This window comes from Sapajus apella, unplaced genomic scaffold (genome assembly GCF_009761245.1).
Source record: "Sapajus apella isolate SASKATOON/1434 unplaced genomic scaffold, GSC_monkey_1.0 scaffold29, whole genome shotgun sequence".
NCBI classification, from domain to species: Eukaryota; Metazoa; Chordata; class Mammalia; order Primates; family Cebidae; genus Sapajus; species Sapajus apella.
Window position 1 is genome coordinate 14411080 of NW_022436969.1, and position 27049 is coordinate 14438128.

The 27049-nt window shown below is 46.2% G+C and overlaps 2 protein-coding genes and 2 long non-coding RNA genes across 18 annotated transcripts in view; 3 read left to right on the forward strand and 1 right to left on the reverse strand.

Annotated features, from left to right (window-relative positions):
- Positions 1-27049, reverse strand: part of DLGAP1 (DLG associated protein 1) — a 979377-nt gene that overhangs the window by 97222 nt on the left and 855106 nt on the right. The window lies entirely within an intron of this gene.
- On the forward strand, positions 5296-15346 carry LOC116561583. 2 transcript variants are annotated; one of them, XR_004273495.1, is made up of 2 exons: positions 5296-6295; positions 14742-15346. XR_004273495.1 is itself a non-coding variant. In XM_032293485.1 (2 exons), exons 1-2 carry the CDS (start codon positions 5914-5916, stop codon positions 14923-14925), a joined length of 327 nt encoding a protein of 108 aa, XP_032149376.1. In that variant the 5' UTR covers positions 5296-5913; the 3' UTR covers positions 14926-15346. The 2 variants fall into 2 exon arrangements, 1 of the variants encoding a protein (XP_032149376.1); XM_032293485.1 differs by having other exon boundaries at positions 5296-6056.
- Positions 7893-9963, forward strand: LOC116561585. The gene is made up of 2 exons (XR_004273496.1): positions 7893-8047; positions 9759-9963. It is a non-coding gene; the product is annotated as an uncharacterized LOC116561585 (long non-coding RNA).
- LOC116561586 overlaps positions 24109-27049 on the forward strand; it is a 23101-nt gene continuing 20160 nt past the window's right edge. Inside the window, exon 1 of the long non-coding RNA XR_004273497.1 lies at positions 24109-24418. This is a non-coding gene — a long non-coding RNA (uncharacterized LOC116561586). The remainder of the gene's footprint in view (positions 24419-27049) is intronic.

The following is a 27049-nucleotide window of genomic DNA, read 5'->3' on the forward strand; positions in this document are numbered from 1 at the left end:
TTTTTTTTTTTTTTGAGATGTTGTTTCGCTCATTTCCCAGGCTGGAGTGCAATGGCGCGATCTCTGCTCACTGCAACCTCTGCCTCCTGGGTTCAAGCCATTTTCCGGCCTCAGCCTCTCAAGTAGCTGGGATTACAGGCGCATGCCACCATGCCTGGCTAATTTTTGTGTTTTTAGTAGAGATGGGTTTTTACCATATTGGCCAGAATGGTCTCGATCTCCTGACCTCGGGTTATTCACCTGCCTTGGCCTCCCAAAGTGCTGGGATTACAGGCATGAGCCACCATTCCCGGCAAGAGTGAGGTTCTCAAAAAGAATGATATTTAAAATGTAAGTGGAACTTGAAAAAAAGAAATGATGCTGTATTTTTATCACTATTACTACTTTCCTTTGCCCCGATTTTTTTTTGAGACAGAGTTTCACGCTTGTTACCCAGGCTGGAGTGCAATGGCGCGATCTCGGCTCATCGCAACCTCCGCCTCCTGGGCTCAGGCAATTCTCCTGCCTCAACCTCCTGAGTAGCTGGGATTACAGGCACGCGCCACCATGCCCAGCTAATGTTTTGTATTTTTAGTAGAGACGGGGTTTCACCATGTTGACCAGGATGGTCTCGATCTCTTGACCTCGTGATCCACCCGCCTCGGCCTCCCAAAGTGCTGGGATTACAGGCTTGAGCCACCATGCCCGGCTTATTGTTCATTTCAAATGAAATGATTTTTTTTCCTCATCTGGCTGAAAGGACTCCCATCCCTTTAGAAGAGAGTTGCAGAACCAGAGCTGCAGATTTCAGTGACATTTTCATTCAGTGGATACTATAGCGAACAGAGAGACCAGAGGTTGGTATTTACACTTAAGAAATTATATTTTTTTAAGAAAGACATTACAGAGAAAACAAATAGTACATTCCAATCATTTCAGCTTCTAGCTCATGATTGCCTACATTTATATTGAAAGATAACGTGGCTGGTTGTAGTAGCTCATGCCTGTAATCCTAGCACTTTGGGATGCCAAGGTGGGTGGATCTCTTGAGCTCAGGAGTTCGAAACCAGCCTGGCCAATATGGTGAAACCCCGTCTCTACTAAAAAAACAAATTAGCTGTGTGTGGTGGCAGGTGCCTGTAATCCCAGTTACCTAAGAAGCTAAGGCAGGAGAATTGCTTGAATCGGGGAGACAGAGTTTGCAGGGAGCAGAGATTGTGTCACTGCACTCTAGCCTGGGCAACAGAGCAAAACTCTGTCTGAAAAAAAAAAAAAAAAAAAAGATAATGCAAGTGTTGCAATCTTCAGGAAGGCCTGGGCCAGAAATTATTTTATTCTGTAGTGGTGAAGGTGTCCTGGCAAATGATCCAGACTCTCTGGCCACTCTAGTTATCCTGCGTGTTTAACAGCACACAAGTGTTAGGTGGCTACGAAACAGATGTGGGATCAAACTCTCTCTTTGTGCATTTTTATTGATAAACTCTTACCAGCTAAACTAATGGATCATAAACCATAAAGCTATGTAGAGAAACTATTTAGCAGTTCCTGATTACTGCATTTCAGAAATTCTTTAAAATATGAGAGAGCAAGTCATAAGGAACCACAAATAAAAACACAATACCACAACGTAATTAAACGTATAGATATATGGATATAGATGCAGATGTGCCAGAGTCAAACAATATCTTTTTGTTGTAAACATGTTGTTACCCTAAGATATTGTTACTAAGCACAACTATTATCAAGCAAGCTGTGATTTGATCAGCCTTGAGAAATGGCAGCGCCTATCCGGAACTCATAGGGAAAGCAACCCTGGATATGCTGTGAGTTCTATCAGATGGCCCCTTCTTACTGAGCTGAAGACTATCAGAAAGAAGGGCTGTCTTGGATCCACTGTCGAAAATCTGCTGAGGGCAAAGTTCTTGATTTGGCCCAGCTGCTCAGCAATTGTTCAACAAGCCCTCAAAAAGAAGGGCTTCATTTATTTATGAGACAGAATTTCCCTCTTGTTGCCAGGCTGGAGTGCAGTGGCACAATCTCGGCTCACTGCAACCTCCGCCTCCCGGGTTCAAGCAATTCTCTTGCTTCAGCCTCTGAGTAGCTGGGATTACAGGCATGTGCCACCACAACTGGTTAATTTTTTTTGTATTTAATAGAGACAGGGTTTCGCCATGTTGGTCAGGCTGGTCTCAAACTCCTGACCTCAGGTGATCCAGCTGCGTTGGCCTCCCAAAGTGTTGGGATTACGTGCGTGAGCCACCATGCCCTGCCAGAAGGGCTTTATTAAAAATATTTTTAAAAATCTAATGGGGTTGACAGAAGCATGTTGGAGCTGGCTCTTTTCACCTTGTTAAATCGATTGTGCACATCTCTTTCTACCTCTGTATTCAGTTACTTTACACTGTTGGCTTGAAATTGACCTTCGTGTATTTACACCATGGAGATCAGCAAATGCCTGAAAACAGCAGGTTTGCCCCTGCTGATTTTCTGCAATCAGAGAGCCCGTTGTTAAGCATTTCCAGCACCCCTCTGTGTGCAGAGCTGGATTATTCAAAGCCTGCTCTGCAGAGTAGTGCCCGTTAGCAAACTGTGTCACAGTGCATGGTAACATATGCTATGAAAATTGAGTGTAGGGTCAGGCACCGTGGCTCATACCTGTAATCCCAGCATTTTGGAAGGCTGGGGCCACCAGATCACCTGAGGTCAGGAGCTCGAGACCAGCCTGCCCAACATGGTGAAATCTCGTCTCTACTAAAAACACAAAAATTAGCTGGGCATGGTGGCACATGCGGGTAATCCCAGCTACTCAGAGGCTGAAGCAGGAGAACTGCTTGAACCCAGGAGGTAGAGGTTGCAGTGAGCCGAGATGGTGCCACTGCTCTCCAGCCTGGCGACAGGGCAAGACTCCGTCAAAAAGAAAGACATGGAGCTGGGCGCGGTGGCTCACGCCTGTAATCTCAGCACTTTGGGAGGCTGAGGTGGGCGGATCACCTGAGGTCAGGAGTTCGAGACCAGTCTGACCAATATGGTGAAACCCCATCTTTAAAAAAAAAAAAAAAAAAAAAAGACATGGTATTTCATTTGTAAGAGAAGAAAGAGGGGTTTTCAATTATTTGGAGGGCTCTTGCTTAGAGGATGGCATTTGTATTTGTATAAGTCCCCAAAGGAACAACAAAGGTAAGAGCTCAGAGAGGCATCAAGAATAATTCTGTCGGGTGTGGTGGCTCACACCTGTAATCCCAGCATTTTGGGAGACCAAGGCAGGCAGCTCGAAAGGTCAGCCTGACCAACACAGTGAAACCCCATTGCTAAAATATTAAAAATACAAAAAAATTTATCTGAGCATGGTGGCACGGGCCTGTAGTCCCAGCTACTCATAGGCTGAGGGAGGAGAAGTGCTTGAACCCAGGAGGTGGAGTTTGCAGTGAGCCAACATCGAGCCACTGCACTCCAGCCTGGGTGACAGAGCAAGACTCCATCTCAAAAAGAAAAAAAAAAAAGAATAATTCTCCAGTCATTGATTGTCCATAGATGGAATATGAGGACCTCATAGCAGAGGGAGTTCTCAGTCCCTGAACCTGTTCAAGCAGAGGCCAGTGCATGTTTTGGCTGGGAAGGTACAGCAATTGTACCAGCATCTGATGGGGGCTGGACTAGATGACAAAATTTCTTTCAAACTGGAGCTTTTATGGCTTATGCTAACAAGTGAAACCTAGACAAGAATTTGCAAAGTGGCGGGGGGGGTGTCCCACAGAGAGTGATGCTAAACAGCTGAAGAAAGAAGCCAAAAAAGGAGGCCAGAGAAAGAGGTCCAGCGAGGCTGTCTGGTAGCAATGGTGAATGTTCTGGCATCTTGGGAAAGCATCTGGCACTGATGAGGACAAAATGACTAATAGACAAGTCTACTGCTGCTGCTTCCAGCCGGGTAGACCCCAGAGTGGTGCACTTAACAGTGCATCGTGGGGCTCCTGCTCCTGGTGGTGATGTGTTATGCAAGCCGGACTCTCCAACAAATGCCAGACAAATCAGCAGTCTGGCTGGAGTTCTTCACCGGGAAAAAAGCACAAACCCGGGCAACAACATAGATGATGAGATGAGACTTAGTCCACACCTGTGACATGCCATTAGATCTTCCTAATCGCCAGACAGCAAATCCTTACTTTGTGCTAAGAACTTAATGGACATGGGGGCTGGGTGTGGTGGCTCATACCTGTAATGCCAGCACTTTGGGAGGCTGAGGCATGAGGATCACTTTAGCCTAGGAGTTCAATACCAGCCTGGGCAACAGAGTGAGACCTTCTCTCAAAGAAATTCAAACAGTGGCGGGAGTGGTGGCTCACACCTGTAATCCCAGCACTTTGGGAGGCTGAAGCAGGCAGATCACCTGAGGTCAAGAGTTCGAGACCAGCCTGACCAACCTGGAAAAACCCCGTCCCCATCTCTACTAAAAATACAAAATTAGCCTGGCATGGTGATGCATGCCTGTAATCACAGCTACTTGGGAGGCTGAAGCAGGAAAATCCCTTGAACCTGGGGGGTGATGGTTGTGGTGAGCCAAGATCGTGCTATTGCACTCCAGCCTGAGCAGCAAGAGTGAAACTCTGTCTCAAAAACAAAACAAAACAAAACCAAACCCAAAAACAAAACCCTAAACAAGAACAATAAACTAGCTGGTCATGGTGGTGCACACCTGAAGTCCCAGCTACTCTGTAGGCTGAGGTGGGAGGATCACTTGAGCTTGGGAGTAAAAATAAATACAAAAAAAAAAAAAAAATAGACATGATCTCACATATGAGAAAGATCCCACTATCCCCACTTGACTGATGAAAATGTAACGCTCAGAGCAGGCAACGGACATCCCTAACCCATCTAGAGATTCAGCAACAGAGTTAAGAGTACTCAGGGCTCCAAATCCCATCTGACCATTAACCCAAACCACCTTTATTTACCGCCCCCACCACGCCAGCAAACACTTTCTGTTAAACACCTCCTCCACTAATGCACCATGCTTTCCACCAGAGACTCCTTCATGCACGGCCCTCCTCACTCTGCAAGAACTCACCAGAGGTTCAGTGAATGAATGAATTTGGAGTGGTCAACAAGGGGTGCACCACTGCAACTTTTAAAACATTGAAGAAGGAGAGAAATGCCACAAAACGAAGTGCACGTGGAAAAATCACTACCTTATTTCAAAATATTTACAGCTTCACATTTCCAGGCCACCCAAAGTGTAGCGGTCAGCGAGGAGAAGGCAGAGATCAGAGGCTGTTGGGGTGGGGCATACGCCAGGATCCTCGCCCCACCCTCGGAGGCTCAGGGCATTCCAGTCTTCTCTCCCAGTTACATCCTCCACGGAAACCACAAAGATGACGCGCTCAACTTTTCTTAAAGTAAAAAAAAGTATGCTTGTGTGTGTATGGGGAGGAGAGGGGGAGTGGACGAGGGATGGAGGGGAGTGCAATAATTCCTGTAGTCCTAAGACATGCCAGTTGGTAGTTTCTGGTATTCCAGACACTTCCTAATGCCAGACAAATGCCCCAAGCCTCGGCATGTCTGGCTTAGAGATCTATTCAACTGATAGCAGCCGCCTCTTCTGGGGAGAGCAGATCTTTCAGAAAGCCCTGGCTGCGCTGCTGATCAAACACGACATTGTTCTCGGAAAGGAGGAAGAATGGAAAGGTTTGTTTCAAAGTCACAACTTTATTTTTTTAAAGAGGCACCCAAGTTGTTTTAAGACGTTGCTTCAAAACTTGGGTTTCCTGAGTGGAGGCTGTTTTGCACAGTGCATCTACTGTATAAAAATCCAGGCAGGGAGGGATCAGAAAGTTAGAGTCATTACAGAAAAAAAAAAAAAAAAAAAAAAGCCCCAGGCACTTGATGCCTGGAAATGATGTCAGACAGCAGCCACTCCTCTGTTAGAACTACAACCAAACAATGCGCAGGCAATCCACAGCGGCTGCCCTGCAAATGTCAGCGCCAGCTCAGTCTAAAGAGCTTGAAACCTACCAAGCCGAAGGACTGTGCTGTGCCTCTCTCGCCCACATTTTCCCCAAGCACTCTCAGGAACCTGGCAACAGGTAACGTGGCAACCTTTAACTTATAAAAGGGCAAGTGGCACAATTTCAGGGAACAAATGGACTTTTTTCTTTTAAGCCAGCATCTTCCCCACCACTCCCACACCTCCCTCCCTCCCTCCCAACCAAAAGTCAGTGGAGAAACAAAGCATTGCCGCGGGCAGTCCTACTCTCGAGTGTCCCCTTGTGGCCAAACCTGGACATCACTTCCGTATTTTGCAAGCTGCGGCTCAGCTAAGAGGGTAAGTCGCGCGCTGGAAGGGGTTGGAGGTCTTTGCGGGACTTGTCTTCCGAAAGCTTAACAGTGGAAGTCATGCCCCATAATGGCTTGGTTTTTCACCTTATCACCTTAACAAAAACTTCCCCTTAGCTGCAGGGTTAAATCTCTGGGTTGGGGCTCGGGATTTTCGTTTTGGTTTTTTTTCTGCGTGTCTCGCCCTGTCGGCGGGCTGGAGTGCAGTGGCGCGATCTCGGCTCACTGCAACCTCCACCTCCCGGGTTCAAGCGGTTCTCCTGCCTCAGCCTCCCGAGTAGCTGGGACTACAGGCGCGTGCCACCACGCCCGGCTAATTTTTTGTATTTTTAGTAGAGACAGGGTTTCACCATGTTAGCCAAGCTGGTCTCGATCTGCTGACTTCATGATCCACCCGCTGCGGCCTCCCAAAGTGCTGGGATTACAGGCGTGAGCCACCGCGCCCGGCCTCGTTGTTGTTGTTGTTTTTAAAGATGGGGGTTTCACCATGATGGCCAGGCTGGTCTTGAACTCCTGACCTCAGGTGATCCACCCACCTCGGCCTCCCAAAGTGCTAGGATTACAGGCGTGAGCCACCGCGGCCCGGCCGTTGTTTTAAAGCAGCAGCCAAGGCCATGTTTTTTAAGGCGGTGAGTTACACAGAGCAAGAACTGCAGTAGCCTTTTCCACGCGATCTCTTTCATCACATCCCAGTCACAGACAAGAGTAGGACTGACGGCAGTGAGGATAAACAGCCTGGAAACTGAGAATTCCTGCAGGGTGGAACTGGCATTTTCCATTTTTATCTGAAATTGTCCTTTGAATGCAGACACCTTTCTCTCAGGCCAGAAGCACTTCTAATTTGTATTGCTGGCTTCCAGTTAGCCTATTTCGAGGATTACTTGGGATTTCCAGACTGCAGGCCCAGCTACCCAGAGAGTGTGCCTCAAAGCCTCACCTCAACGCTTTTATCTCTGTGTGGGGGAAACACCCATGAAAATGCCAACAGTAGTATTTGTAACCTGCCTTCTTCCTTTTGGGAACTGCTTTCTGCGGCTGTCTCTGTTTTAGAGGAATGATTGCAGCTGGTTGCTCTGGCCACGCAGGAGGGGAGGGGCAGGAGGAGAGGGCGCCTGTTCTGTCTCCCTCTGGCCATGTGAACTGGAACCTAGGAAGGGGGTTCAGATCAAAGTAACTGCTCCCTTCAGAAAGTTCCATTCATTAACTAAATTAGCGGAAATCAAATGGTGTTTGGAAGATCATTTCAGAAGGCCCAGGGCCAGAGGCTGAGGTCTAAAACTTCTAATCTGGACTTTTATTGAAGTTTGGCAATAAGTTAAATAAGAAGTTGAAGGCTACCATATGTAATTCCAGTTGTTGCCTGAAATCAGTCATTTCAAGGGAATGTCTTTTTTTTTTTTTTTTGAGACAGAGTTTTGCTCTTGTTGCCGAAGCTGGAGTGCAGTGGTGCGATCTCGGCTCACCACAACCTCTCCTCCCAGGTTCAAGCATTTCTCCTGCCTCAAACTCTCGAGTAGCTGGGCTTACAGGCATGCGCCACCACGCCCAGCTAATTTTGTATTTTTAGTAGAGACAGAGTTTCTCCATGTTTGCAGGCTGGTCTCGAACTCCTGACCTCAGGTGATCCGCCCGCCTTGGCCTTCCAAAGTGCTGGGATTACAGACCTGACCCACCATGCCTGGCCTCAAGGAAATACCTTGAAAGATCACAGACTGGGAAACAGGCATGAGAAAGAAAAAAAGTAAGTAGACATTTGGCTAGTAGGTGCCTAGACCACTTAACACTGAAGATGAAAGACCGAAGGCTCTGAGTAAGAATCATTTGAGCAGTAGCACAGGTGAGTCATAACCTGCACAGAACTAGGGCACACGTGTTGAAGCCAGGAAGTTGAGAGCGTCAGGCTTACTAATTTGCAAGGACGGGGTGTTGCTTCCAGTAGGGTATGTGATCAAGATTTCACGGCTCATTTTTCTCTGCTTTTCCAACAGGTGCAATCAAGTCATCCATGTACACAAGTGACTGCCCTGGCAGTTACATCTGTTAGGATTAAATTTCCATTTGTTCCATTACTTTATATGAAGTGATTTCTACTGTTGAGTCAGACAGATCACTTCCTCTTAGACCTAGGGACTTTTTTTCAACATTTTAAACAATGTGTGTGTTTTTCAAAATGTGTCCCAGCCAGGTCTGCAGGTCTTCCTGGGTTGAATGGACTGTTTACAGAAAGGGAAGATTCAGGGCCCAAGGTCAGGGTTACAGAATTATATAAGGTTTCCTGTTTGGGCAGCTGGTCTAGCAGCACCTCAGGTTGGGGCAGACCTGGTCTTGTTGAGAGACAGCATGCCCAGCAGGCTAGGGCGGGCGGACCGGTGACAGGAGCAGGGAAGGACATTTTTCTTTTTTTCTTTTTTTTTTTTTTTTTTTTGAGACCAAGTCTTGCTCTGTCACCCAGGCTGGAGTGCAGTGGTGCAATCTTGGCTCACTGCAACCTCTGCCTCCTGGGCTCAAGCGATTCTCCTGCCTCTCAGACTCTTGAGTAGCTGGGATTACAGACACCCGCCACCACACCTGGCTAGTTTTTGTATTTTTAGTAGAGATGGGGTTTCACTATTTGGCCAGGCTGATCTTGAACTCCTGACCTCATGATCCTCCCGCCTTGGCCTCCCAAAGTGCTGGGATTACAGGCTTGAGCCACCGAGCTCGGCCTGACAATTTTCTTTTTAATCTTTCATCATTCAGCTTTCATTTCTTGTCGGCTGTCACTCTTCAGCAGTATGTTCCTATATTCTCTGTTAGGAGAACTTTTTTTTTTCTGGCCAGACTGAGAGAAAGGAAGGAATTAAGGGATGGAAGAATGACAAGGTCAGGCACTGTTGTCTGTCTGATCCACAGATGTAACCACAGCACAAGCGTGGCTCACAGTACTAGCATGATAAATGCTTGTTACATGAAGGTATGAGCAGGGATGAGAAGGGACTTCCTGGAGAAAGAAAGGGACTAACAATCAGGAAAGGGAGGTCATTGGGGCAGGAGTAAAGTGGACACCTCAGCAAAGCCACTTGCTGTGACCTCTGATGGTGCAGTGTCATGTCTTGTCACCAGGGCCCCCTCGTGTTTGGGGTTGGCTAAGTGCAGTTATGATTGGCCAGTGTTTGACAGGGATCCAGCGGGCCAAATCCTAATCTACTGGACTCTGACATCAGCTAGTCCCTTGGGTCATGCACCTGATGGCTCCCAATCTCCCTGCTTGTCCTCACCCACAGGCCCTCGGCAAAAGGACAGTGGGAGGCACCCGTGACACTCACTGCCCTTTTCCTGTGCAGCTGTTTTTCTTCTTAGTACTTTTCACTCCTTGCTACTCTTTTTTTGTTGTTGTCCTTGCTCAGCCCACACAGAACTAGGAACCTTGTTATTCTTTGACTGATTTTTCTGTGCTGTCTGCTTGCATACAGATGGATATCTGAGGAGCCAGGGAACTTTCTTTACCTCCTGGTATCATTTCATGAGAATTACTAGCATCTGCACAATGGGGCCTTGGAGAGAGGAATAAAAGGAAAAATCTGGAATGGAACCACATGACGCAGCAGCCTACTCGGACTCCCTGCCCAGCTGCTGTATGTCTGGGAAACAGAATAAATAGCACTTGAGCATCCCTGACCTTGGGGCTGTGGGGTAGCTGGTTGTTTCTAGATGGGAACAGGGTATCACTCACTTACTGCCAATTCGTCTCACTTCAGAAAGTGGGGTAGCAGGGCGGGGCACTGTGGCTCACGCCTGTAATCCCAGCACTTTAGGAGGCCGAGGTGGGTGGATCATGAGGTCAAGAGATCCAGACCATCCTGGCCAACATGGTGAAACCCCGTCTCTACTAAAAATACAAAAAACAGCTGAGCGTGGTGGCATGCGCCTGTAGTCCCAGCTACTCAGGAAGCTGAGGCAGGAGAATCATTTGAACCCGGGAAGTGGAGGTTGCAGTGAGCCAAGATCTTGCCACTGCACTCCAGCCTGGTGACAGAGCAAGACTCCTCCGTCTCAAAAAAAAGGTGGGGTGCTTGTGCAGAGCAAGTGGCCTGTGTATGAGCCAAGGTCCATCCCATCCAATGAGTCTGGTCAGGCTGAGTCCTCAGCGAGACTTCAGCGTAGACCCATCAGTAGCCTTGGTTCACTGGCAGGCTTGCGGGGCTTTGGAGAAAAGGCTAACCCTCCATCAAAGCAGCCCACTGCTGCGGCCGCCCTAGGAACAGAGGATCTGGAGTCAGGACTTGACTTCGCACAGGAGCTTTTGCACAAGGCCAGCTCAGACCTCCAAACCTGGGAAACAGGATGCGTGGGGAGGTGAAGTAGAAAGAAGATACGTCCACCATTCCTTCCTGTTGGTGTCAGCATGAAGAGGATCATCACCTGGATCTGGAAAGCTGCATGTGGGAGGCTGCAGGCCGCCCTGGTCTGTGTAGTTAGGCACTTAATTGTTCATCCTTCTCCTTTCCTCTGCCCTCCCCAAATCCCCATTTTCAAAGGGAAACCAGAAAAAGGTATCCGGGTTAACCTGTGTAATACTGTTTACATCAGCCCACTTGGCCCAAAAAGGATACCAACTCCTTATTGATGCTCAGATAGCAGGCTTAGTGATTTAAAAAATTATGCCTCATTCATTATCCAACTTTGTCACCGATAGAGAAGGACACAGATTCAGAGAAGAACTTATGCCCGTGGCCCCAGGGCTCCTTCCCCTCCATTACTCTTTAAGTGTCCCTTAAAGATGGCATTTATTTATTTATCTGTTTATGTATTTGAGACAGAGTCTCGATCTGTCGTCCAGGCAGTTGTGCAGCGGCGTGATCTTGGCTCACTGCAACCTTCTGCCTCAGCCTCCTGAGTAGCTGAGACTGCAGGCGTGCGCCACCACACCCGGCTAATGTTTGTCTTTTTGGTAGAGATGGGGTTTCACCATGTTGGCCAGGCTGGTCTCAAACTCCTGACCTCAAGTGATCCACCCACCTTTGCCTCCCAAAGTTCTGAGATTACAGGCATGAGCCACCGTGTCTGGCAAAGACTGCATTTAAAATACTACCTTTCTGCCGGGTTTAGAATTTAATGATAAAGCGGCTGGCTTTATTAAACACTCAACGAATGAGGAGGAGGATGGGGGAGTAAATTGGTATAGATTTTAGTACTGACCTCACAGGTTGTTTTTATTTAGTTTTGGCAAATGACAAATACCTAACAGAAAGGTAGTGTCTGTATACATACATATATTGTATGTGTGTGTGTGTGTGTGTGTGTGTATTTCTTTTCTTTTTTTTTTTTTTGAGAAGGAGTCTCGCTCTGTTGCCAGGCTGGAGTGCAGTGGTGTGATCTCAGCTCACTGCAACCTCTGCCTCCCGGGTTCAAACTATTCTTCTGCCCCAGCCTCCTGAGTAGCTGGGATTACAGGCACATGCCACCACACCCAGCTAAATTTTGTATTTTTAATAGAGACGGGGTTTTACCATGTGGGCTAGGATGGTGAAACCCTGTCCTACTAAAAGGGGACCTCGTGATCCGCCTGCCTCAGCCTCCCAAAGTGCTGGGATTACAGGCATGAGCCACTGGACCCCGTCAATTTTTTTTTTTTTTTTAAGAGACAGGGTCTCACTCTGTTGCCTGGGCTAGAGTGCAGTGTCGTGATAACAGCTCATTGCATCCTCTAATTCCTGGGCTCAATCGATCCTCCCCCTTCAGCCTCTGGAGTAGCTGGAGCCACAAGCGCACATCACCACATCCAGGTAATTTTTAAAAAACTTTTTGGAAAGACAGGGTGTCACTGTGTTGCCCAGGTCAGATTTCTTAATATTTCTGATATTGTCTCCTTTCAGAGAGCTTTGAGTTCTGGGTGTTCATTAGTTTATCACCATGCGTGTGATTCAGAAATTCTTTGTTTTTGTTTTTCGAGACAGAGTTACTCTCTTGTTGCCCAGGCTGGAGTACAATGGTACAATCCCGGCTTACTGCAACCTCCGCCTCCTGGGTTCAAGTAATTCTCCTGCCTCAGCCTCCTGAGTAGCTGGAATTACAGGTGTGCCCACCACGCCCAGCTAATTTTTGTATTATTAGGAGAGGTGGGGTTTCACCATGTTGGCCAGGTTGGTCTCAAACTCCTGACCTCAGGTGATCCACCCACCTCAGCTCCCTAAAGTGCTGGGATTACAGGCGTGAGCCAACGTGTCTGGCCAGAAACATTCTTTTTATTTGTTTTTATTATAATGGTAATAAGGGCCCTAGTAGGGGATTTGAACTCTTTCTTTCCACAGTGTGTAATGATGTCTATATACATTACAGAATGGAGTAATCCTTTTTTTTTTGAGTCTCACCCTCTTGCTCAGGATGGAGTGCAGTGATATGATCTCGGCCCACTGAGACATCCACCTCCCAGGTTAAAGCAATTCTCCTGCCTCAGGTTCCCAAGTAGGTGGAATTACAGGTCCCCAGCACCATGCCTGGCTATTTTTTGTATTTTTAGTAGAGATGGGGGTTTCACCATGCTGATCAGGCTGGTCTCGAAGTCCTGACCTCAAGCAATCGACCTGCCTCAGCCTCCCAAAGTGCAGGTGTGAGCCACTGGTTCTGGCCTGGAATGGAGTAATCTGATGTGGTCTTACAGGTAACACTTCACATTTGCAACATTGTGTGCAAGGATGTGTGTGTGTGTGTGTGTGTGTGCGCACGTGCGAGTGTGCGTCTTAGCTTATCTTTTCCATTATTCTCTTCCCCACTCCTCCTTTCCCATCCGCTACCCTCAGGCTACAGTCTGACTTCACAGACCTCAAAATAAATAATCCAAGCATTTTGGGAGTCGGAGGAGGGCAGATCACCTGCAGGAGTTGAGACCAGCCTGGCCAACATGGCGAAGCCCCGTCTCTACTAAAAATACAAAAATTAGCCGGATGTGGGGTGGGCACCTGTAATCCCAACTAATCCAGAGGCTGGAGAATCGCTTGAACCCGGTGGCAGAGGTTGCAGTGAGCGGAGATCACGCCATTGCACTCCAGCCTGAGCTGCAGTGTGAGACTCCGTCTCTAACTAAATGAATAAAACAAACTGACTTTGTTTACTCTGGCCCACTAGAATTGCACTGACAGGAGGGCAGCTCCATGCTAGGTCCAAGCTGGGTGCCATGCTGATTGACGCTGCTCAGGACACTGGCCTAAAAGTTTGTCTGCAAGCACTCACTCTTCATTCATTTCAGCTTTGTCTGGTACACTTTGGAAACCATTTCCCACCCAACAGATAACTGAGACAGTGCATGGAACAGAGGTTGAATTAAAGAATAAACTTGGGTTGGTAGACAAATAAGTTTATGAACTGCAGAAATAAATAGATCGAGCACTAGATATGTTTATTATCTCTGACAAGCACGTCACTGCCTCCTGGTGTGGATTATATTTCAGTTTTCAAAGGAATCATAGAAGGTACAAGCAACATAATTTTATTTTGGAGGAATTTCTAGCATCCTAGGTCAAAGATGTTAGTAAATATCAACTCTGAAAAAGCAACTATAAATACTGCAGATCGACAAAGGCAGAGGATGCGAATATCTTCTGTGTGGTTGTGTGCTGGCCTGTGGTTGAGACTTTGTGTGTGTTATGGGCGCATGGGGGCAGCTGGTCGCTCATAATTAAGATCGCTGTTACTGCTGCTTGCGTTCCGAAGAGAACACAAGAGGACAGAGCTAAGGTGCAGAAATGCGGAAAAACTTGCAGAAACTAGAGCTGGTCTTTGAATTGAAATGAATTACCAATAAAGGGTTGGGAAATGGATGTAGGGGAGGGAAGCATTTTGATGGCCCCTGCGCTGAGGTTCAGCCCATTTGCAGTTGCTGATAACCTTGTCAGGTCACCAGATAAAGGCAAGTCTTGTCGCCCTCAGGCACCTGGCTGTGAGGTAATAAAACGGTTGCCTTATCATCTAAAGGTGGAGTTAGTCAAACCTCAGCCCAGGGTAATTATAGTAAACTGAAATTGCCTGTCCTTTACAAAAAAAAGGCGGGGAGGGAGAGAGAAAGGAAGAGGGCTTAAGGCAGGAAATTGTATTTGTCTTTCACTTTGGATTTAAAAAAGAAACGAGCAAAACAGCAAGAAGTTTTCCAGGGAGTGAGAAAAACAGCCCGGCTAGACTCCCCTCACCCCGGGTTAACAGGATTGCTGACAGATCAGGCCCACGTGATGGTCAAGAAAAGAGGCTCAAGCTGATGAAAATCCAAGAAATCTTCTTAGGAGCCTTCCTTTCTAAATGTAAATGACTGAGTCATTGCTTTGCTAAGGAGGGAAGGAAGTTACAGTCACACCAAGTGACTCATTCATTGCTGTTAGCTCCGGCAGTTGGATAAAAAGTTTTAGCAAAAGCAGCAACAAATGTGCTTTAAATACTAGCACAGTAAGGGAATTCCTTTCTTTCAGGATGAATGCCGTCCACACAAAAGAGCTCCTGTTGACATCTCATTTACAATCTCCCCCAGGACACAGACAAGACCCTTTCAATAAACCCGGCTCAGAAACACCTATTGTTCAAAATCTTCAACTCGCCACAGGCTACCACCACTCCCTATGGCTTTGCAAAATTAAAGATTTAGAAGAAGGATGAGGACTGTAGAAGCTCTGAAAAGAGGCAGGAATAAAGTCCCTTTGACCTGGTGCCGTCAGAGCGTGCATGAAGAAGAAAGTTAATGGTATTTCCATTTATATAAGAAGTGCCTAAGAAATGCCTGTGACGTTCGTGAAGTAGTGATTGTGAATGCCAAATTTGGTGCCACCTTTATGTGTAAGGAAGCTAACTCCTGCCAGCATCATTGCTGAATGACCCGTTCCCAGCTTACAAAAGCCCGGCAGCTGCAGCAAAGCACCAGGTGAGTCTGATAAGGGCTGTCTGTTTCCCTGGGGATTTCAAGCTTGCCCGTCCTTTCCACGTGTTATCTTGTGTCTAAGTGCTGGAGCCCACTCCTCTCCACTGATTCCCTCCTTTCCATTTCTGCCATTTCCCTTCTTTTAATAAAACTTGAACATTTTCTGGAGTTACATAATGTTTTTCTTGGGATGTACTTCAAATTAAGGAGCAGATTTGTATTTACAAAAAAAAAAAAAAAAAAAAAAAAAAACCACACAAAAAAAAAAAAGGGATTTGCTCAGGGGGTGGTATCTTTACCCTCCTCACCTTTCACTCAAGGTTCCCCATCTCAGTACACGATCCCTTTGTCTGCCCTGAGTTCCAGCCAGAACTCGCCATCATCTGTAAGCACTTCTTTGGGTCCTTCTCTCTCCGATCTCTTAAATCCCTCTGGGATCATTCCACATCCTTCTGTGCCCCCTTCCTGCTTCCCTAGACCCTACAGTTTTACTCTTCTCTTCTGGAGTATCACAGCAACTTCCTTAAGTCAAGGTTTCTCGAACTCAGAGTTGTGACTTAATGGGTAGTGAAATCAGTTGAGATGAGTCATGCAGTTTTACCATTTAGAAAATGCAAAAGGTTAGGGAGAAAATGGCAGTGGACATCCTGCGTAGATTGTGAAACTTCTTTCGGTTTGTGTGTGCGTGTTCCCGGAGCTGTGTACAGAGTGGGCAACAGGAAGAATGCATTTTGTAGGTCAAAATATTTGGAGAAACACTTTTCTAATGAATGTCACTGGGTCTGTCTTTTCCCTGTTTCTAAACTATTGCGTACACTTAGAGCCAGAGCGGAAACCCTCCAACAAGTCCTGTCAGTCTGCAGTTTACAAATCTGCCCTCTGGATAAAGAACCTCTTACCATTCAGGTCTCGGAATTCGACGTCCTCCTGACCACTTTTCCTTTCGGTATGCAACCCATCAAGTTCCCTGGCTTTGCATGTGCAGTCGATTTCTCCTTAGGGATATTCTTTCCTGTGGTTTTTCCTTCAGGTCTGAGCTTACGTTTGACCTCTTCCAAGAAGACATCTGGAACGTCCTTCTAAATGCCTTTCCTCGTTAGTTCTCATGAGAACACTGCAGTTTTTAATCAGGCAGAGCACTTATTACATTATCTTCTTGGTTCCCTACTGAACTTTCAAGTTCCAAGGGGGCAGTCAGTAAATATTTCTTGGTGCATCAAATGCTCCACATTTTACACAGTTAACATTTGCTTTCTACAAACGAATTTGGATAGTTATTATAAAAGTTTCCTTTAACACTTCAATATCTCTTGCACTTTTTCTTTTCAAACACTACTTAATTTTCAAATCCAGTGGTGTTCTTCCCTTAAAAATCAAAATAATAAAACTTTAAGAAAGCTGTTTGACTTCTGGCCAGTGGGTCACCCTCTCTGAATCTCAGATCTGTAAACAGGAAGGGCAGAACCCTGATCTCTAAGATCCTCTCCAGCCCACTACTCTGACCCTCTAACTTGAACTTTCTCCAGAGAGGTTAAATGACTTTTCCAAGGTCAAGCAAGCAGCTTTTTAGTGGCAGATTTTTTGCCTGTCTATAGATTTTTAAAAACTAGCAGCAAACAAAAGCCGAAAAGTTTACCGAGGAAACGGAGTGCCACTAACAAGTTTGTGTGAAAGAGAGTTCATAAAGTTACAGGACCCTTCAAACAAAACACTCAAATCAACAGCAACCATAATGGATTCCTGCCTAGGCAGGTCTGGACATTAAAAACCTTGTCTGGCTGTGGTTTGCTATTAGATAGAGAGATCTTCAGATTTCACTTTTAAAATGAAAGTGAAAGATTAAAGAATTTTGGCATCCTGACTGTAGAGGCCATCCCTCAGAGGCACAGTGTGCAGACAAAACTATCCTGGAGGTGCCAACACAAACAAGCTGGCGTCTGTTTGTCAGACACCAAGCTGGTGCCTTGACCAGTAAGCACTGTCAGGAAGAAAGCTGCAACTCGCCAGGATGAAATTTGGCCCCGGTTCTTATAACCCTTCCCGCCTTCCTTCCCCTGCCAGAAGCACACTAAAGAATCCGCTGCTGTCAAAGGCAGAATTTGCATTACTTCTTACATTAAAGAGTTTGGGCTTAGATAACCAGTTGTATGAGTAGCAGGTCCAACAGAAATACAACGGCAACAATACTTCCTGCTTTCCCTAATATGATGCATTGTACTTTAGAAGCCACTGTGTGCATTTGTGGCTTTTCCCCCTCCTACACTGACCAGCAGTAGTTTTGCTTTGTTTGACAGGAAAGTACGGTAAGAAGAAATCAAATTTGAAGTGCATCCTTACAAAGGAAAAAATAAATCACGATTGTAACTGTGAACCAAACTACTGTGTATGTGAGGTCCCAACATCAAGTCGTTACAGCCGGGTGATGGGATTATGGGTAATTTTTACTTTATTCTTTGGGCTTCTCTGAATTTTTTTATTTTTTAAAAAAGAACCTGCATTGCTTTTGTAATTATTAAAAAGTACAAATAAAAATTATACACACTTATTTCTTCACTACTATCACATGACTAGATTATATAATTATTATTAATAGTTTTTTGCGATGGAGATTCACTCTTGTTGTCCAGGCTGGAGTGCAGTGGTGCGATCTTGGTTCACTGCAGCCTCCACCTCCTAGGCTCAAGGGATTCTCCTGCCTCAGCCTCCTGAGTAGCTGGGATTACAGGTGCCCACCACCATACCTGCCTAATTTTTTTTTTGTATTTTTCGTAGAGACAGGGTTTCACCATGTTGGCCAGTCTAGTCTCGAACTCCTGACCTCAGGTGATCCACCGACTTCAGCCTCCCAAAGTGCTGGGATTACAGGTGTGAGCCACTGCAGCCAGCCTAGATTATATAATTTTAGTGTTACTGTATATGTTGCTGTGTAATTTTTGTTTTGAACCTTTTTTTTCTTTTAATTCCTTTGAGACAGGATCTCATTGTTACCCAGGCTCACTGCAAAAGGTGATTTTCCCGCCTCCGCCTCCAGACTATCTGGGCTACAGGCCTGTGCCACCACGCCCAGCTAATATTTTCTATTATTTGTAGAAATGGGCTTTTGCTGTGTTGCCCAGGCTGGCCTGGAACTCCTTTGCTCAAGCGATCCACGCTCCTCAGCCTCCCAAAGTGCTGGGATTACAGACATAAGCCACTGCACCTAGCCTTAAGTACTCGTTTTTGAAAGAAATTTTATATGTTACCACATAAAAAAGGAATACTAAAAATCTCCTAACATTGTTTGATATGTCACTATCTTTAAAAGCTTAAGGAACATGGACCCATAGGATGCAGCCAAATATTGGCCTATGATGCCTTTACAACTGGGCTGCGGCATATTTTATTGCCTTCTGACAATTTCATATCCAACGACTTATTTCCAGAACATACCATCCTTTTGCATGCCTTTACGCCCGTGGCAAACATTGTCGTTTCCCTCCTCATAACCATTCTCCCTGTTGTGCTTGCTAAACCCCAGTGCTGTTGATCCTTTCCATGCAGCCATGAATTTTAGGGGTGGCCAAGACCCTCCCTAAATGTGGAGGCTGAATCTTCACCAGTCTATAAGACAGAGAGATGAGCAGGGAGGTCGGATGGGAATGTTCAAGGAAAGTTTACCTCGATATTTAAAACCCACCCAAGTCAGGGATGTCCCTTTTCTTTTGGACTTTGTCATCTGCAAGGGATGTTGGAACTGTGACTGCCATCGGGGGACCACAGAAAGTATTTGCCTAGAAAGACTTAGCTCACAGGCCGGGTGCTGTGGCTCACACCTGTAATCCCAGCACTTTGGGAGGCCAAGGTGGGTGGATCACCTGAGGTTGGGAGTTCGAGGCCAGTCTGACCAACATACCAACATGGAGAAACCCCATCTCTACTAAAAATACAAAATTTGCCGGGCATGGTGACGCATGCCTGTAATCCCAGCTACTCAGGAGGCTGAGGTAGGAGAATTGCTTGAACCTGGGAGGCGGAGGTTGTGGTGCCCGAGATCATGGCATTAACACTCCAGCCTGGGCAACAAGAGTGAAACTCTGTCTCAAAAAAAAAGGAGGGGGCTGGCGGGTAGAAGAATGGCCCACCGTCATGAACTTGCTGGTTTTGGTAAATTCATTGCCTGTCCTACCTCTGGACTTGGTATTATTTGAGAAAATAAACTCTTTTGCCATCTTAGTCACTTTGATTTTATGTTTAAAATTGTTTGCTTATTGATTTGATTGGCTTGGCACTTGTGCAATGACTTTGTAGATGTTGTCTATCTGTTGGAGCTCAGAACATGATACCCTAAAATACGGTGACTTGGCAATTGAGAAAACCGAAGGAGCAAGCAGGTCACTCAGTGTGAGAGCTGGCCATAAGGGAATTCTCTGACCTATCTTTGGCTCAAAGTAGGTCATAGATGCTCATGCCAGAAGGGGTGCCGCTCTATACCCAGAGGCCAAGAAGAATCGGAACAGACAGCTCTTGCCCTACTGGCCCCCAGTTGTTCGTTACCATTAGATAATAAATGTATTTTATATGAAATCTGAAATACTCCAGAGTCTGAAACTTTTTATTTTTTTGAGACACAGCCTGTCACCAGGCTGGAATGTAGTGCACCATCTCAGTTCACTGCATCCTCCACCTCCTGGGTTCAAGCGATTCTCCTCTCTCAGACTCATAGGTAACTAGGAATACAGATGCTCACCACCACACCCAGCTAATTTATGTATTTTTAGTAGAGACAGGGTTTCACTATGTTGGTCAGGCTGATCTCGAACTCCTGACTTCAAGTGGTTTGCCTGCCTCAGCCTCCCAAAGTGCTGGGATTACAGGCATGAGTCACTTTGCCCGGCCCAATCTGTAGTACTCTCTCCTGCATTGTCCTCAGCCTCTCCTACCTCAGCCTCCCAAGTAGCTGGGACTGCAGGTGTGCACCACCACAACCAGCTAATTTTTCAACATTTTTTGTAGAGATATGGTCTCACTAGGTTGCCCAGGCTAGTCTTGAATTCCTGGGCTCAAGTGATCCTCCCACTTGGCCTCCCAAAGCACTGGGATTACAGGTATGATCCACCTCAACCTGGTCCTGAGTCGGCCTTTGGAAGGCTTCTGTATCATGTGAAACTTATGTTAAATACATTTGCATGCTCTTCTGTTATTAATCTGTCTTTTGTGATGGGAGTCTCAGCCATGAACCTAGTGATGGGTATGGAATAGATACCTCTCCCACATGCTGGAAAAGGCTGTGTCTGCTTGGTGCAAATCCTGACCTGCTAATTGCAAGCTACGTGACTACACTATTAAATCATCTTGTCCTCAGTTCCCTCATCTATTGAGTTAGGATGACAGCACCTGTCTCATAGTGCAATGTGGTGAGTGAAGAGGTTAATGGTGTAAGGGGATACAGTGTGCCCTGTGACATATAGGAAACAGGCTCTCTTCTTCTTTTTTTTTTTTTTTTTTTTTTGAGACGGAGTTTCACTCATGCTACCCAGGCTGGAGTGCAATGGTGGGATCTCGGCTCACCGCAACCTCCGCCTCCTGGGTTCAGGCAATTCTCCTGCCTCAGCCTCCTGAGTAGCTGGGATTACAGGCACGCACCACCATGCCCAGCTAATTTTTTGTATTTTTAGTAGAGACGGGGTTTCACCATGTTGACCAGGATGGTCTCGATCTCTTGACCTCGTGATCCACCCGCCTCGGCCTCCCAAAGTGCTGGGATTACGGGCTTGAGCCACCGCGCCCGGCCCCAGTCTCTCTTCTTGTTTCTTTTCTTCCTTGATTATCTGATGCAGCAAAATTCAACTATGAAAACCGTCTTGGAGGCCGGGCATGGTGTCTCACACCTGTAATCCCAGCATTTTTGGAGGATGAGGTGGGCAAATCACTTGAGGCCAGAAGTTCAAGACCAGCCTAGCCAACATGGCGAAATCCCGTCTCTCCTAAAAATACGAAATAAAAAATAGCCAAATGGGAGGCTGAGGCAGGAGAATTGCCTGAACCCAGGAGATGGAGGCTGCAGTGAACTGAGATCACACCACTGCACTCCAGCCTGGGCGACTGTGAGACTCTGTCTTAAAAAAAAAAAAAAAATGATATAAAAGTATTAACTGTGTCACTTTTTTTTTTTTTTGAGTTTTCATATGTATTTTTTCCCTACAGCAGAAGGGTTTTTATAATTTGTATGACTCATGGACATATGTACACGTTAGTGAAATTTGTGTGCCAGCCAGGTGTGGTGGCATGAGGCTGAGGCACGAGGATTGCTTGAGCGCAGGAGGTCGAGGCTGCAAGTGAGCTATGATTGCACCTCTGCACTCTAGCCTGGGTGATAGAGCACGACCCTGTCTTTTTTTCTTTTTCTTTTTTCTTTCTTTTTTTTTTTTGGCGGGCGGGGCGGGTGGGCCTCTGCGCTCGCGCATGCGCACCACCCCTCCCAAGACCCTGTCTTAAAAAAAATGTAACTGATTTGAGATGCCTGGAGAAAATAAAATCGTTGCTCCATCTTTTATAAACTAAAAGTGCTTGGGGTGGAGCAGTAGGAGTTGCGTCTTTACCATTCTGCTGTCAATCCAGTCCTGACCAGCTCTACGACTGCACCACCCCATCCCTCCCGCAGCAGCCTTCACTCTCCTCGGGATCAAGGCCCCACAAAGTCTTTTCCAAAGCCCCTCCTTGTCATATCTGCTAACATCTCCCTGCCTCCCACCTCGAAGACCGGCTCCAGCTTCTGCTTCCTTGCACCTTGGAAAATGCAGAAATTACCCCGAGCTTCTCATGGCTTGTAAGTTTGAAACCTGCCAGTGGTTTCAAACTTTTTCCATACCTTCTCTATCACCCTTCAGTTCAGAAAAGACAAAAAGGAAACCCCAAAGAAAACCAAAACAGAAAATCTTGTAGGTACGTTTCCCCTTGCCTCCATAGTCCGTTCGCACTACTGATTTTCAGCGGGGGTGGAGAGCAGGCTGTGGATGGACCACCCCCTGTTGCTAAGTTGAAGAAGTTGAGAATTTAACATCCCGGGACCTCTCCAACCTCCACCGCAGGCCCCTCAACTATATTATCCTAGCTTATCATGGTAACAAGGCAGAGGACTAGCTCTAAGTGTATCCACTTATGTTACTAAAGCTCTATCAAATGAACAAATAATTCTATTTGCTTTTTAAGCCTGAAAGGCAATATTATATGATGTTTAAGAATACGGCACACTTCTGTCTTCCCAGCTACTTGGAAGGCTGGAGTGAGATGATTGTTTGAGTCCAACCTGGGCAACATAGCATGTTGGCCATCTCAAAATAACAAAAAGTAATGTAACTTTTGGAGGCAGACCTTGATTTAAAAGTGTAGGCCAGGTACGGTGGCTCACGTCAGTAATCCCAGCACTTTGGCAGGCTGAGGCGGGCAAATTACAAGGTCTGGAAATAGAGACCATCTTGGCTAACATAGTGAAACCTCGTCTCTTCTAAAAGTACAAAAAATTAGCTGGGTGTGGTGGCACCCACCGGTAGTCCCAGCCATTCTGGGGTGAAGGTTGCAGTGAGCTGAGATCGCCATTGCACTCCAGCCTGGGCAACAAGAGCGAAATGCTATTTCAAAAAGAAACAACACAAAATGTTACCTACGGAACGTTGCTGAATCTCTGTAAACATCTGATTTTTATTGTCTAAAATGAGAATGAGAATGAAAAATTTCCTTACAGGGTTCTTGAGAGAATGAAAGGAAGTAATATATGGGAAATGCTCAGTGCATTAATTCAGTAAATGGTGTACAGTAACAACAGCATCAACAACTCCGTAAGGGAAATCCCCTCATGTTGTCCTAGCAGCTACTAAGCCAGGGGCATGCGTGGTCCTTTGAAAGGTCTGAGAATATCTGAAGCTAAGGTCTGCACCAATGCGGTCAGATGATGCCATCCTGTATCCATGGCGACCAGATGTCTCCATTATCTAGTTTAGGGCCAGGAGGAGGTGGGCGATGAAACAGCAGAATCACAGGCTGCAACTCTGCTGTTCAGTTTATTCGTTAGCGGTACCCCTGTAACACTCAAAATTCTGACTTCATAGGACCTTTGAATTATAGTTTTAGTAATACAGGAAGTTCTGAAACATTGACCAATCATCTCACACATGTTTTTTAGTTATTCCTAAATGGCTACTGAAAAGCAAAACCATCAAAGCCTTTGTATTAAACATATCTTGAAGTCTCATAATATTTTAGTCCATTGTTTTGTTTTGTTGAGACGGAGGTTTTGCTCTTATTGCTCAGGCTGGAGTGCAGTGGCACGATCTTGGCTCACTGCAACTTCCACCACCTGGGTTCAAGCGATTCTCCTGCCTCAGTTTCCCAAGTAGCTGGGATTACAGGAAACTGCCACTATGCCAGCTAACTTTTTGTATTTTTAGTAGAGATGAGGTTTCACCATGTTGGCCAGGCTGGTCTTGAACTCCTGACCTCAGGTGATCCACCTGCCTCGGTCTTCCAAAGTGTTGGGATTACAGGCGTGAGCCACCGCACCTGGCCTTTTAGTCCATTTTCTATTGCTAATGTAAGAGAAATTAGATTAGGAAGTAAGTTTTTGAAGACAAATTTTCAGCTTCGGTGAATTGTTGGTATCACTTTCCTTCATAAACAATATTAGATATAAAATAAAACCTTTCTCAGGAAAAAAAAAGTTAGCATTTTGGAGAAAGGAATAAAGGAAACAGTGGTTTATTGTCTGTTGTTTTCTTTTTGAGACAGGGTCTCATTGTTGCCCAGGCTGGAGTGCAGTGGCACGATCATGGCTCACTGCAGCCTCGACCTCCCGGCCTCAAGTGATCCTCCTGCTTCAGACTCCTGAGTATCTGGGACCACGGTTACATGCCACCATTCCTGGTGAATTTTGTAATTTGTAGAGACGAGGTTTCCCCATGTTGCCCAGGCTGATCTGGAACTCATGGACTCCTACCTCCTCCGCTCAAAGTGTTGGGATTACAGGCCTGAGTCACTGTGCCTAGCTAGAAAGCAATGTTGGTCCAGTGTTCAGTGCCTCCTACACCTAGGAAGTGTGAATTTACAAACAATTAATGCCCAGATGAGTTAACAGACCTTGGGTTTAAATTGATAGGTCTGTGACCAAAGGCAATATAGTTCTCTGCTTCATTTTATTGCCATCTGTGGAATGGGACAGTACCTGTAGGATGGCTGTTACAGTGAACATTAAAGACTTAAAATGTTGTAAAAGCCCTTGGTAAGGGCCAGGCGCGGTGGCTCAAGCCTGTAATCCCAGCACTTTGGGAGGCTGAGGCGGGTGGATCACAAGGTCAAGAGATCGAGACCATCCTGGTCAACATGGTGAAACCCCGTCTCTGCTAAAAAAACTACAAAAAATTAGCTGGGCATGGTGGCGCGTGTCTGTAGTCCCAGCTACTCAGGAGGCCGAGGCAGGAGAATTGCCTGAACCCAGGAGGCGGAGGTTGCGGTGAGCCGAGATCCCGCCATTGCACTCCAGCCTGAGTAACAAGAGCAAAACTCCGTCTCAAAAAAAAAAAGCTCTTTGTAAATTGCAAAGTGCTATGCATATGTTAGGCAAAGCAGACTCAGCAGCTACCCGGTGACAGTTGTTATTTATTATTTTTTTTTGAGATGGAATTTTGCTCTTTCGCCCAGGCTGGTAATGCAGCCGCCCCCGTCCCTGGGTTCAAGTAATTCCCCTGCCTCAGACTCCTAGGTAGCTGGGATTATAGGTGCCCACCAACACTCCTGGCAGATTTATGTATTTTTGAGAGAGATAACTTTTTACCATGTTGACCAGGCTGAGGCTCAGGCAAATCTGCCCGCCTCAGCCTCCCAAAGTGCTAGGATTTTAGGCGTAAACCACCATGCCCAGCCAGTTGTTATTTTTTCCTGGCTGTAGCTGAGTAACATTTCCAAACCACAATTCTTCCTGGTTTGGCATAAGTTGGCATAAGTTGGGTTGGCCTTGGCCAATATTGAGCTGGGATTTGGGGATACTGCAAAATATTACGTACAATTTGCATAAATGTACATTTAGCCTGAATAGAAAGGGAGAAAAGGCTGTAAAAATTAATATGGGTCAAAAGGAATGGTCCCTAATCATACATTGCACACTTCCCCTCCCAGCCATCCCCAAAACACTCATAATATTTGATAAGAAATTACCATGGTGGCAAATAGCTGCATCAAAAAGAAACTATTCTTTCAGTATAGCATAGGGTGAAGCTGACTAGGTTTTTAAATTTAATTTTATTTTTTTGAGACAGAGTCTCACTCTGTCACCCAGGCTGGAGTGCACTGGTGCGATCTTGGCTCACTGCAACCTCTGTCGCCCTGGTTCAAGTGATTCTCCTGCCTCAGCCTCCCGAGCAGCTGGGATTACAGGCACCTGCCACTGTGCCCTGCTTATTTCTTTGTATTTTTAGTAGAGACAGGGGTTTTGCCATGTTGGCCAGGCTGGTCTTGAGCTCCTGACCTCGTGATCCACGCCCCTCAGCCTCCCAAAGTGCTGGGATTACAGGCATGAGCCACCGCGCCAGGCGCGAAGCTGAGTAGATTTTAAGAATTATTGGAGTCCCCAGCACTTTGGGAGATTGAGGTGGGTGGATCACCCTAGGTTGGGAGCTCGAGACCAGCCTGACCAACATGGAGAAAACTCTGCTTAAAAAAAAAAAAAAAAAAAAAATTAGCTGGGCGTGATGGTGCATGCCTGTAATCCCAGCTACTCGGGAGGCTGAGGCAGGAGAATCACTTGAACCCGGGAGGTGGAGGTTGTGGTGAGCCAAGATCGTGCTGTTGCACTCTAGACTGAGCAATAAGAGTGAATCTCTGTCTCAAAATAAAAGAGTATTGAAGTCAAACATAACTTGGGGAGGAGACAGAATAATTGGTAAAAAGATGCATAAACAGTTTTGATAATTTTGGTGGTATTTGAGTAAATGAGCAGAAAAGCTGGGACTGGAAGGTGTAACGTTACCACATAGTCAGTGCTGGTTGGGGAGCCTCTATTTTCTTGGCTAGAAACACACTTCTAGAGAGAAAGAGCACAGATGCCTGTTAACAAATAGGCTTCAAGACAACCCTGTTTGAATTGCCAGCAGGGAGGAAAACTGGGTCACAAGGAGATAATCTGAGAGGTTGCTGGAGGATTGGCCTTGGACATGCCCAGGTGAGGAGAGAAAACACCCAAGGGAGATGTTGGCAGCGGAGAGGGCATCGAAGCAAGTCTGGGCAGTAGGCAAAGGGAGCCGATGGAGATGGGGAGGCCAAGAAACATGCATTTCTCGTTGCTTTGTGTGCAGCAGTCAGCTCTCAGCATACTCGGACAGTAGGTAAAATTTCTCAAGTCTGTCTCTGTAGGCAACTGGAGACATGCTGACTGCCCGTTTTCCGCCACTGGCTCCAACCCAAATTAACTCACTGTCTCATTTCCTGAGACACTTGCTCTTTGAGAGGTAACAATCTAGCTAGTTTGATAAGAGAATGCATTTTAGGTGTGGAGGGGGCATTTTAGAAGGAATTTTTGCAAACATTTCTTCCCTCAAGAGTAATACATGTGTATTTTATTATTATTTTTTGAGACAGGGTCTCACTCTGTTGCCCAGGATGGAGTACAATGGCACAATCTTGGCTCTCTACAACCTCTGCCTCCTGTGTTGAAGCGATTCTCCTGCCTCAGCCTCCCAAGCAGCTGGGACTAAAGGCACGCACCATTACGCCTGGCTATTTTTTAAATTTATATGAGAGACGGGGTTTCATCATGTTGGCCAGGCTGGTCTTGAACGCCTGACCTCAGGTGATGTGCCTGCCTCAGCCTCCCAAAGTGCTGGAATTACAGGCGTGAGCCAC

What these genes read in the sequence shown, in the direction of transcription:
- LOC116561583 (XM_032293485.1), top strand. Translation starts at nt 5,914, where the DNA reads ATGCGCAGGCAATCCACAGCGGCTGCCCTGCAAATGTCAGCGCCAGCT. An exon ending in TCTCAGGAACCTGGCAACAG is followed by an intron (nt 6,057 to 14,741) that starts GTAACGTGGCAA and finishes CCTTTCTTTCAG; the next exon opens with GATGAATGCCGTCCACACAA.